Source organism: Sciurus vulgaris (genome assembly GCF_902686455.1).
Source record: "Sciurus vulgaris genome assembly, chromosome: 9".
In the NCBI taxonomy this organism is placed as follows: domain Eukaryota; kingdom Metazoa; phylum Chordata; class Mammalia; order Rodentia; family Sciuridae; genus Sciurus; species Sciurus vulgaris.
In genome coordinates, this window is record NC_136469.1 from 56,668,224 (window position 1) to 56,681,630 (window position 13,407).

Genomic DNA, 13,407 nt, shown 5'->3' on the forward strand with positions numbered 1-13,407 from the left:
TAAAGAATTTAGTTCACAAATGTAAGATTAGTTTGCTAATTGGATTCTTCTAAAGAAATACTACTAAATCTCAGTCATTAAGTGGGAATCATTTATCACCTAATGGTAGTTACTATAGATTTGTCAAGAGGATTAAATAAATTAATAAATGTATAGCTTTAAGAATAATACTTGAGGGCTGGGGTTGTAGTTCAGTGGTAAAGTGCTTGCCTCACACATGTGAGGCACTGGGTTCAATCCTCAGCACCACATAAATAAGTAAAATAAATGTATTGTGTCCATCTACAACGAAGACTATTTTAAAAATAATAATAATAATAATACTTGATGAATTGTAGCAGCTCTGGAGACTGAGGAAGGAGGATCACAAGTTCAAGGTCAGCAACTTAGCAAGCCCTAAGCAATTTAGCAAGACCCTGTCTCAAAATTTAAAGAGTAAAAGGGGCTGGGGATGTGGCTTTGTGGCTAAATGCCCCTGGGTTCAATCCCCAATACCAGAAAAGAAGAGTACTTAACATATGACAAATTCTATATAACTGTGTAAAAATTATTATTAGTGTCACCATTATCATCATCATCTCAATAGTAATGATTTCTTGACTGTTCTTTCATGTTCAAAACGTTTCATGTTCTTTTCTAAACTTAAGATTCTTTAGAGTTGATTTTCTGTCGAATTTATCTTTTTCTTTCTGGCATCTACCACATGCTTTTGTTCAGTAAACAGAAAATTATCATATAAAAACAATACTACCATTAATCACTCAGGGATATGGAAACTAATCTTAAATTGAGGGCTTCTTTTGCCAGAATGTCCCATCTCAGATGAAATGTTTCTATCGTTATGCCATTACTTTGCGTCCCCATAGAAGATATATTTGTATTTAATTCCTAAAAATGTCAAGGCAATTTCTTGCCTACATAAGTAAATATAAAGAAAGAGGGTTATGCCTCTAAGGTGGGGAACACTTGTAATTCTAGCAATTGGCAGGTTGATCAGGAGAATCACAAGTTTCAAAGTCAATCAGGGTAATTTATGGAGACCTTGTCTCTAAATAAAAATTAAAATAAAAAAGTGATGAAGATGCAGCTCAATGGGAGAAGGCCCCTAGGTTCAATTCTTGTCTTATGTTACTAAAAATAAATATAATAGATTACCTGGGGGGCGGGGTGAGATAAGAGTCAGTAAGGTCATTCTACGACAGAATTCCCTGGAGGGAATGAGGAACAAGTGAAAAGAGGAAAACTCAAAATTATGTGTATACCTACTATGTGCCAGATGTTCTTTGCATTTTCATATTTAATTCCCACAACCATCCAGTGAAATAAATATTAAGTTATTATTTTTACAATTAATTTGGTCAAGGAGCTTGAGTTACTTTTAAAAGATCACTGGTGTGGTTGCTGCAAAAATAGAAGTCAAACTCGTTATGCCATATTCTAAACCTCTTGTTAGTTCTGTATCACACTACTCCCAAGAAGGAAGAACAGTAAAAGAATCAAGTCCTAGGGAATGCTGCGAAACCTCAATATTTTCATTCTCTTGTTGTAGCCAAGAACCTGGTCGGGTGTGGTAAAGGCAACTAAGCAAAACTTTGGTTCACTTAGAACTTGTGAGCTTCTGAGGGCAAGTTGAGCACACAAAAGAGAGATTTAAACATGGGGAACCTGAAGGGACAGAAGTACAAAATCAGCCCCAAAATATCCACATGCTGATTTGTCACTGGTATTCTCTTCTTCCACACATATTTGCTAGAAAGAATGTAGAACTAATGAGTAATATATGAAAAGCACTCAACATTTTTAGTCTTCTCTTTTTTTCTAACAGTCTAGGGTTAAATTTTATTTATTTTAGCAGAGCCAGCTACTGTTACTATATGTTAACCTTGATTAACATTTTTCTTTATGTCCCATTTCACCCCTACATGCAGGCTGTATTAGGTCCTCTGGCTCTAGAAACAGCAAGGCTCTCTGCACCCAGCTTGGAATCGTATGCGAAGGATGTGATGACAGTAGCATTTTTAGCCATCTTGATCACAGCTCCAAATGGGGCTCTTCTTATTGGCATACTGGGGCCCAAAATACTTACCCGCCATAACGAGCCAGACAAAATAAAACTGCATTTGCCAAATGTAGGCCATCATTAAAAACTTATTTGCTATTGCCCACCTTCTCGTTTTAATGAATTATCTCACATAAAAGAAAAATATTGAAGTACAAATATGCAGAGACTGTACATAGAACCCAGGATTTAGAAAATATGTGATTTCTTTGCAGGGCTATTCTCTGATTTTTGCTTCTAAAGTAAATTCAATAAAAACAGTATTAAATGGAATGTTCTCTTAGTATTTACATATTTCAAGAACAAAGTTAATCTGTAAACACCTGAAGAAGATTTAAGTAATTAATAAGGTTGAATTTGATGTCATAATACAAACTAATTATAAAAAATTCACTTAATGACAGAAAGAAAAAACTTGGAATGTTGAACGTGGTAAAATAACCTGTTTTCCAATGGGAGAAGTAGGACTACCTACCCTTCAGTAGTTCAGTCAAAAAGATGATCAGGAAAAGGAAAAAATATATATCAACTTTAATGGGCAAACTAAATAGATTTTTTTTCTGGCTTTAGTGACTCCCTGAATAAAGAAGTTAAATAAAAGAATGAAAGTCTTTTATTCTTTCTGCAATGCCCTTAAAATGAAAGTCTGGTTTAGCAATTTTTAAATGAAACACTAGTAGTAGTTTTTATTTACAGAAATAATATTAAATAGCAAATGGAAAAAAAAAACTATACATTTTCAATTACTATTTTAAAATCTAGGCATTAAAGGCAGTCTGCAGAAATGAAAGATTAATAGATTTCTCTATGAGTTTCTTTTCCTTAGTAGCATAAAATTACTTTTCAATTCTGGCTGATTAAATCTGCAGTGCTAATGTAAAGCTTATCAAAGTGTAGTTTCAGTTGATTTCAAGATTATTTACAAGTTTAGAGGAGTCACGGGAAAGCTTTGCAAATGGCCTCGTTGAATAACCTCTTAAAAATTGTTCAGGTTTCTTTGGCAAGGTCTGATGGAAGGAATGAAGATGAGTTTGGTTCCTCTTTTCCTCTTATACACAAGCAAGCTATTAAAATTGCACAAAATATGTAATTTACACATAAATTCGCCCAATGAATCAACTAAGATTTAAGGCCATCAAAACTGTGTCATTTCTATTGAAACTAAAACCTTGAATATAATATATTACCAAAACTGGCAAGAGTGCAAACATCCCTAGGTAACTCTGGGGAAAGATAAAATAGCTACTGTTTTAGTTGCATTTTCTTATATACTTTTACATCAGCACAGACTCTGTGCCTCATTTTCAACTATTTTAATTTTAGTATAGTACTTCAATTTAAAATTTTTTACTGCACAAGTTTTTTGACTAATATTTAAATCATGAGGCCATATCATTGTCACTAATAAGAAAATAAAAACCGGGTGCAGTGGCACACACCTGTAACCCTAGCACCTCAGGAGGTTGAGGCAGGAAGATAGAAAGTTCAAAACCAGCCTCAGCAAAACAAGGCACTAAGCAACTCAGTGAGACCCTGTCTCTATATAAAATACAAAATAGGGATGGGGATATGGCTCAGTGCCCCTGAGCTCAATCCCCAGTACCCCCTGCAAAAAGAAAGAAAAGAAAAGAAAAACATTTATCTTCACAAGATAGTATTTTGGCTCATAATAATTAGATTTTAAAATAGAAAGTTGATCTTATTAGAAGATAGAGATATAGTAAATCATTTTTGAGTGAGAGACTATGTTTTTAATTAGGAGAAATTTTGTTACACCTAATCTTTTTATGCTTTATTTATAGACTTTTCTCTAAGTGTTGAATTTAATGTTTGATCTGTCCATTATACTGAAATATTCTCCTTTTAAAGGCAGTGTTGCAAGTATTGAATCTTGACTTAAATTTTAAGTTTTCTATTTAAAAACTTTTTATAAAAGTTAATTATATTAATGTTATTTAAAAATCAAAACCAACTACCCACATGTACAATATTCAAGTGCGCATAGTTTAGACAAATAAACTATTGTTTCTGTTTAAAGTGTGACTTTTTATGCATTTTATTCACTATTTAAGCAAAAATTTTTACTCAGTTATTGTGTTACTTAAAACAGAAGTAATATTCTAAACAGTAAAGAATTACAAAACCAATGAAAAGAATGCTTTGCTGAAAATTCTTTTTCCCAGAGTCTATAAAGCATTAATATGTTTTTATATTTTATCACTTTCAAGGAATTTGGTTTTGTTTTTGTTTTAAAAGTAATAAGTAATCTGTAAAGTATTGTTTGTTAGACTTGATATTTGCTTTAAATATAAGGTTCAGAATTTCCTTTCATTTTAAAATGTATATTTTGTAAGATTTCTATAATACTTAAATTTTGGATGTTTAGATATTTTTCGTCTGTAAAGTACAGGTTTTTCTTATGGTTCCAGATCCATTTTAAACAGTTGGACACCAGTGGCATGGTAACTGTTTTCTGGGCAGCCTTTCTAGCTTAGGGGACTTGCAATATAGCTACAGCTTCATTGACCTTAACAAAGAGAGGCTCTGGAGACTCAAGCATATTGAAGAAGATGTGAATTATTAATCTCCAACAACATGCTGGGGAATTTAACAGCTACAGTAAGGTTCATGGCTTGAATAAGAGGAAACAGCCATTCACCCAACATTTGTTTCTTTGCTTTTCAAGAGAGGCTGTTGCCAACATGAAAGCAGATTCCTGACCTTGTACATGGACTGCAGAATATTGCATGGTAATCTGTGGCTGTGCATTAAGATGTTACTAAGCGGGCTGGGGATGTAGCTCAGTTGGTAGAGTGCTTACCTCACATGCACAAGGCCCTACGTTCAATCCCCAGCACCAAAAAGGGGGAGATGGAACTGGGGATATAGCTCAGTTGGTAGAATGCTTGCCTCACAAGCACAAGGCCCTGGGTTCAATCCCCAGCCACAAAAAAAAAAAAAAGAAAGAAAGAAATGAAGCTGTTGTAAAGCACTGTGAACTCCCACAGCTTATTTATACTGTGGAATGGTGCAAGCAGTAGTAACTGCAGCAGCAGCAACTGCAAGATATGAACCCATTGTCTGTGTCAAAGATTCAGAACAAACTGTGTTAACAAATGGTTTGTTAGAATTAACCCATATTGTCCCATCATCCTATAAGAAAATTGAGCAACAAATATACCACATATGGTAACTTGGAAATAATTATTTTTAGTGTTTTATTCTTTTGAGAAAATAGGTGAATTATTAGAGCATTTAAAAATATTTTTAAATTCACTGTGAAAATGGCATAAACTTTGTTGCAAAATTTACTTCTACTAAATGCTTGGGTGAACCAAATATTACACACATAACTGATATGTAATATAAGAAATGCATGCAGAAAAATTATTTTCTAAAATTAGATTGTCTTTTATTTTGAGGAATGCACTGTATTTCAAATCATCAATGGTGGAAAGTAGCTGTCCTACAAAAAGGACAGAGGAACAATGTGTATTGCATAGTAATGTTCAAAGCGTGGATATTCCGTGCTGCAGAAATAATGCTCCCCTGTCCTCTTTCTCTGTACACTGAACTTCACCTTTGCCCCTCTCTACCCTGCCTTGAGTTCAAAGATACCTCTAAGGACCATGTCAACAAGTCTGTTTTCCCTCTGGTTTTCTGTTGAACTTGCCCAAGGGAAGGCACTGACAGAAATAAGACAAGAAGTCAGACTGTTTATTCTCCATGATCCTTATGTCACCAGCTGCACACTGGCTGAGGTGGAATGCCTACCCAGAGCCACAGTTTCTGCTGCTTCAGCACTGTTTATGTTAGGAGCTGATAATAAAATGGGTAATAATTGCCACCTTCTATTGGTAATCCTTGGATGTTTCACCATATGTGGCTAGTCCCCATAATCCTTTCATACTTCTGTAAATAGTTCCTTCTTTACATTCCCTTCAAATATTCTTTTCATATACCATTCTTTTTCGCTGAGGCCCTGGCTAGAATATTGCCCTTGACAAATAGTGTCATAGTAGTTCAGATATATGAGAAAACAATATGCCTAATGCTGTAATAAAGATAAACCAAAAGTGCAATGATGCAGAGCTGGATCTTCCTAGTTGTCTACTCAAAATCCAGTTTCCTTTTCTTCTTTGGAAGTGAGGTAGTTCCACAAACGCTTGAAGTAGTAGAGAACCCACAATTACACTGTTTTTTTTTTTTTTTTTTTCCTACAGTAGTCATGTTATGACTTCTTGGTACACCTTCAAAAAATTGAATTATAGGCTGCAGACACAGTGGGGGAAACAGACTAAACAAGTGTCCTTTTTTGTTAAGCTCTTTTTAAATATTTTTTTAGTTGTCTATGGACCTTTATTTTGTTTATTTTTATGTGGTACTAAGGATCGAACCCAGTGTCTCACACATGCTAAACAAGTGTTCTACCACTGAGTCACAACCCAAGCTCAACAAGTGTCCTCTGAAATAAACAACATTGATGAAAAATACAAGCAAGAGAGTTGCGTGATTACAGATTCTATACAAATAATGAAATTCTCCTTGAAAAACTGTTAGATAATAAATGTGTCATTGTTGAAAAGTACTATAATACAGTGGAACCCCCTTAGCAAAGAAATAATAGAACCAACTTGCCTCAGCCAAAGTAGTGGGTACCTATAGCAACTTCATTGATGGCATGATGAAAACGATTGATCGATTTCTGAATATTTCACTTCTATTAGAGGTTAAACAATGAAATGGGACTTTATTCACTCAAATAACATGTATTGTAAATGTATTCACAAATTTGTGAACAAAGATAAAAAAAAGATCTCATAAATGTATTCAATATTAAAAAGGATATCTGCTAAGCATCCTTAAAAGTATGCTTCCTCTCAGGAGGAAGAAAGCATAATATTCCCTGATCTACTGGGAATATTATTAAATTTGACATAAGAAGACTTATTATTCTCAAATTGGAAGAATGATGTCAAAACAAGCCATGTTGTGGGAAACCAGCATGATGCCAAAAATGCAAGGCAACCCTTTGTTTGAGTGTTTTCTTTTCACCAAAAATAATTGTTTAACAGTTGACAGGGGGTTTCAAGATGGCAGCCTAGAAGGTGGCTGCATTTCATGTTGCTCCAGGACTTAGGATTCAAAAGAGGAGATATTGAGACACTTGGGACCAACTCAAAGCAGCCGAGTGACTCTCACCTGTTGGGAAGGCGTCCCGGATGGGACGGTGGTCTCAGAACGCAGGAAACTTTGTGAAGTAGAGCTGCCGGCGAGACACCCCTCCCCCCGCTGGAGCAGTGAACTCGGACAACTGGGAGCGCCGTAAAGGAGGCCGCTCAGCACAGCGCTGGGACTCGGAGCAACCACTGGAGCTCCATCGACTGCCCAGGGGAGGAGTGGCGAGGAGAACTGTGTGGACTCAGAACACCGGGGCCTGCCCTGAGGAGGAGGAGGAGGAACGTGGCCGCTTGGATGCGGAGTGACTGCACCAGAGCTACAGGCGGTTGCCAGAGGAGGGGCTGCGCGGCGAGCTGTTTGGACTCAGAACGACTGCTTCTGAACACCGGAGCCTGCCCTGAGGACGAGGAGGAGGAAGAGGAGCGCGGCCGCTTGGATTCAGAGTGACTACACCAGAGATACAGGCGGTTGCCAGAGGAGGGGCTGCGTGGCGAGCTGTTTGGACTCAGACCACTTCTGAACCCGGGGGCCTGCCCGGAGGAGTAGGAGGAGGAGGAGCGCGGCGGGTCATGTGGACTCACAGTGACTGCATTAGCGCTCCAGGCGGCTGCTCAGAGGAGAAGGCGAGTGGTGAGTTGTTTGGACTTAAAGTGACCGCTCCTGAACACAGCGGGGATGCCTGGAGGAGAAGCGTGGTGGGTCGCTTGGTCTTGAGTGGCTGCACCAGAGCTTCGGGCGGTTGCCCAGAGGACCCATGCAGCGGGTCACGTGGATTCAGAGCCACTCAGAGCGACCACTCCTGAACACCCGGGGGGTTATCTGGAGAAGGAGGAGGAACGGGGAGGGTCACTTCGACTCGGAGTGATTGATTGCCCAGGGCTACGGGTGGTTGGTGGGAGGTGGAGGCACCCAGTGAGTTTCTTGGACTCCTAGTGACCGCACCGGAACACTGGGCAGCTGTCTGGAGGAAGAGGCGTGTGGCGGGTCTCTGGGACTCAGAGCAATTGTACAGGGCCCCAGGTGGCTGCTCAGAGGAGGGACTGCATAGCCAGGCGATTAGGTGCAGAGCAGGGTCCCAGGATCTAGGAGGCTTCTTGGTGGAAGAGCCGCACAGAGACAGGCTTAGGGCGGAGCGAAGGTTCCAGGCCTGCGGGCAGATTCTCTGAGGAGGGGCAGCCTAAGGAGATTCATCTGCGAAGGGTGAGGCTCCCAGGCCAAGGAGGTAGGACCGGGCCCCTGGGAACTTTGCAGAGGAAGGCAGCCCAGCCCAGGCGGTAGCTGTAAATTGAGGGGAACCTCTAGGAGGGAACTGACCAGCGACACCTCCCCACCAGGTGAGTCTTCCCTGCCGGGTGAGGTTTCCCCACAAGGACGGTAAAACCAGAGACTCAGGCCCAAACAGGCCTTGCCTCAGCCCACAGCCTAGTTCCCCTTTGGATGACCATTGGTCAACAAGTGGAGGCACCTCTGCCCACTAGCAGGGATTATACCCCACCTGAAGGCCACCACTCCTAGAGAGGCAGCTTCCTTGTGGAGCACCGCATTATCAACTTCCTCCAAGACTTCAGCCTACTGAAGGCTAAGGGGGGATATATATAGAAATCTTCAGGGACATTGTAAGTCAATAGAGGAAATCTGCAATATCTCAGCAGTCCACTGATACCTGAACAATATGAGAAAACAAGGAAAGAAAATGCTGCAAACAAATCTAGATGTTACATCAATAAAACCCAATGACAGCATGGCAGAAGAAATGACAGAAAAGGAGTTCAGAATGTACATAATTAAAATGATCAGAGAAGCAAACGATGAGATGAAAGAGCAAATGCACGCACTAAATGATGAGATGAAAGAGCAAATGCAAGCATTGAATGATCGCACCAATCGACAGTTAAAAGAGCAAATACAGGAAGCAATAGATCATTTCAATAAAGAGTTAGAGATATTGAAAAAAAACCAAACAGAAATCCTTGACATGAAGGAAACAATAAACCAAATTAAGAACTCCATAGAAAGCATATCCAATAGGATAGAACACCTGGAGGACAGAACCTCAGACATTGAAGACAAAATATTTAACCTTGAAAACAAAGTTGAACAAACAGAGAAGATGGTAAGAAATCATGAACAGAATCTACAAGAACTGGGATATCATGAAAAGGCCAAATTTAAGAATTATTGGGATTGAGGAAGGCCTAGAGAAACAAGCCAAAGGAATGAACAATTTATTCAATGAAATAATATCAGAAAATTTCCCAAATCTGAAGAATGAAATGGAAAATCAAGTTCAAGAGGCTTATAGGACTCCAAATACACAAAATTACAGCAGACCCACACCAAGGCACATTATAATGAAAATACCTAACATACAAAATAAAGACAGAATTTTAAAGGCTGTGAGAGAAAAGAACCAAATTACATTCAGGGGGAAACCAATACGGATATCAGCAGATTTTTCAATCCAGACCCTAAAAGCTAGAAGGGCCTGGAACAACATTTTTCAAGCCCTGAAAGAAAATGGATGCCAACCAAGAATCTTATACCCAGCAAAACTTACCTTCAAATTTGACGATGAAATAAAATCCTTCCATGATAAACAAAAGCTAAAAGAATTTACAAAAAGAAAGCCAGCATTACAGAACATTCTCAGCAAAATATTCCATGAGGAAGAGATGAAAAAAAGAAGCAAATCAGCAAAGGGAGGAATTATCCTAAAGGAATTGTCAAATAAAGGAGGAACCAAGTCATGTCAAATAAATAAATAAATAAAATAAAATGAACCAAATGACCGGGAATACAAATCATGTCTCAATAATAACCCTGAATGTTAATGGCCTGATTCATCAATCAAAAGACATAGACTGGCAGATTGGATTAAAAAGAAAGATCCAACAATATGTTGCCTGCAAGAGACTCACCTCATAGAAAAAGATACCCATAGATTAAAGGTGAAAGGATGGGGAAAAACATACCATGCACATGGACTCAGCAAAAGCTGGAGTATCCATCCTCATTTCCGATAATGTGGACTTCAAGCCAAAGTTAGTCAGAAGGGATAAAGAAGGTCATTTCATACTGCTTAAGGGAAGCATAAATCAGCAAGATATAACAATCATAAACATCTATGCCCCAAACAGTGGCTCATCCATGTATGTCAAACAAATCCTTCTCAATTTCAGAAACCAAATAGACCATAACACAATAATACTAGGTGATTTTAACACGCCTCTCTCACCACTGGACAGATCTTCCAGACAAAAATTGAACAACGAAAACATAGATCTCAATAACACAATCAATAATTTAGACTTAACGGACATTTATAGAACATACCATCCAACCAAGAGCGAATACACTTTCTTCTCAGCAGCACATGGATCCTTCTCTAAAATAGACCATATATTATGCCACAAAGCTAATGTTAGCAAATACAAGAAGATAGAGACACTAGCATGTATTCTATCAGATCATAATGGATTGAAGTTAGAAATAAATGAAAGAGTAAAACACAGAAACTATTCCAACATCTGGAGATTAAACAATATGCTATTACATGATGAATGGATAACAGAAGATATTAGGAAGGAATTTAAAAAATTCTTAGAGGTAAATGAGAACAAAGAAACATCATATCAAAATCTCTGGGACACTATGAAAGCAGTACTTAGAGGAAAATTTATTTCATGGAGCGCATTTAATAAAAGAAGTAAAACTCAACAAATAAACGACCTAACACTACAGCTCAAAGCCCTAGAAAAAGAAGAACAGACCAGCACCAAAAGTAGTAGAAGACAGGAAATAGTTAAACTCAGAGCTGAAATCAATGAAATTGAAACAAAAGAAACAATACAAAAAATTGACAAAATAAATAGTTGGTTCTTCGAAAAAATAAACAAAATTGATAAACCTTTAACCACACTAACAAAGAGAAGACGAGAGAAAATCCAAATCACTAAAATTCAGAATGAACAAGGAAATATCACAACACACACGATTGAAATACAAAACATAATTAGAAGCTATTTTGAAAATCTATACTCCAACAAAATAGAAAATTTTGAAGGCATCAACAGGTTTCTAGAGACATATGAATTGCCTAAACTGAACGAGGAGGACATAAACAATTTAAATAGACCAATTTCAAGTACTGAAATAGAAGAAGTCATCAAAAGCCTACCAACAAAGAAAAGTCCGGGACCAGATGGGTTCTCAGCCGAGTTCTACAAAACCTTTAAAGAAGAGCTCATTCCAATACTTCTCAAAGTATTCCATAAAATAGAAGAGGAGGGAACCTCCCAAACTCATTCTATGAAGCCAATATCACTCTGATACCTAAACCAGACAGAGACTCATCAAGGAAAGAAAATTTCAGACCAATATCCTTAATGAACATCGACACAAAAATTCTCAACAAAATTTTAGCAAATCGCATACAAAAACATATTAAAAAGATAGTGCACCATGATCAAGTGGGTTTCATCCCAGGGATGCAAGGTTGGTTCAACATCAGGAAATCAATAAACGTAACTCACCATATTAATAGACTTAAAGTCAAGAATCACATGATTATTTCAATAGATGCAGAAAAAGCATTTGATAAAATACAGCACCCCTTCATGCTCAAAACACTAGAAAAAATAGGGATAGTGGGAATATTCCTTAACATTGTAAAGGCCATTTATGCTAAGCCCATGGCTAATATCATTCTAAATGGTGAAAAACTGAAAGCATTCCCCCTAAAAACTGGAACAAGGCAGGGATGCCGTCTTTCACCACTTCTATTCAACATCGTTCTTGAGACTCTGGCCAGAGCAATTAGACAAACCAAAGAAATTAAAGGGATACGAATTGGGAAAGAAGAACTCAAACTATCCCTGTTCGCTGATGACATGATTATATATTTAGAGGAACCTGGAAATTCCACCAGAAAACTCTTAGAACTCATAAGTGAATTCAGTAAAGTAGCAGGTTACAAGATCAATGCCCATAAATCCAATGCATTTTTATACATAAGTGATGAATCTTCAGAAAGAGAAATTAGGAAAACTACCCCATTCACAATAGCCTCGAAAAAAATAAAATACTTGGGAATCAATCTCACAAAAGAGGTGAAAGACATCTACAATGAGAACTACTGAACACTAAAGAAAGAAATTAAAGAACACCTTAGAAGATGGAAAGATCTTCCATGTTCTTGGATAGGAAGAATTAATATTGTCAAAATGGCCATACTACCTAAAGTGCTATACAAATTCAATGCAATTCCAATTAAAATCCCAATGATGTACCTTACAGAAATAGAGCAAACAATTATGAAATTCATCTGGAAGAATAAGAAACCCAGAATAGCTCAAGCAATCCTTAGCAGGAAGAGTGAAACAGGGGGTATTGCAATACCAGATCTTCAACTCTACTACAAAGCAATAGTAACAAAAATGGCATGGTATTGGTACCAAAATAGAAAGGTAGATCAAAGGTACAGAATAGAGGACATGGACACAAACCCAAATAAATACAATTTTCTCATACTAGACAAAGGTGCCAAAAATATGCAATGGAGAAAAGATAGCCTCTTCAACAAATGGTGCTGGGAGAATTGGAAATCCATATGCAACAGAATGAAACTAAACCCATATCTCTCACCATGCACGAAACTAAACTCAAAATGGATTAAGGACCTCGGAATCAGACCAGAGACCCTGCAGATTATAGAAGAAAAAGTAGGTCCAAATCTTCAACATGTCGTTTTAGGACCAGACTTCCTTAACAGGACTCCCATAGCACAAGAAATAAAACCGAGAATCAACCACTGGGATAGATTCAAACTAAAAAGCTTTCTCTCAGCAAAGGAAACTATCAGCAATGCGAAGAAAGAGCCTACAGAGTGGGAGAATATCTTTGCCAATCATACTTCAGATAGAGCACTAATCTCCAGAATCTATAAAGAACTCAAAAAACTTTACTCCAAGAATTCAAATAATCCAGTCGACAAATGGGCTAAGGAAATGAATAGACACTTCACAGAAGAAGATCTACAAGCAATCAACAAACATATGGAAAAATGTTCAACATCTCTAGTAATAAGAGAAATGCAAATCAAAACCACCCTAAGATTCCATCTCACCCCAATTAGAATGGCGATTATCAAGAATACGAGCAACAACAGG

General features: G+C 37.7%; 1 protein-coding gene across 1 annotated transcript in view; it reads left to right on the plus strand.

Moving 5' to 3' along the window:
* SLC9B2 (solute carrier family 9 member B2) overlaps positions 1-2,264 on the plus strand; it is a 138,845-nt gene extending 136,581 nt beyond the window's left edge. The window contains exon 19 of the mRNA XM_079154684.1: positions 1,929-2,264. Coding sequence (XP_079010810.1) covers positions 1,929-2,144 — 216 coding nt within the window. The 3' untranslated portion in view covers positions 2,145-2,264. The remainder of the gene's footprint in view (positions 1-1,928) is intronic.
* The last annotated feature ends 11,143 nt before the right edge of the window (positions 2,265-13,407 follow it).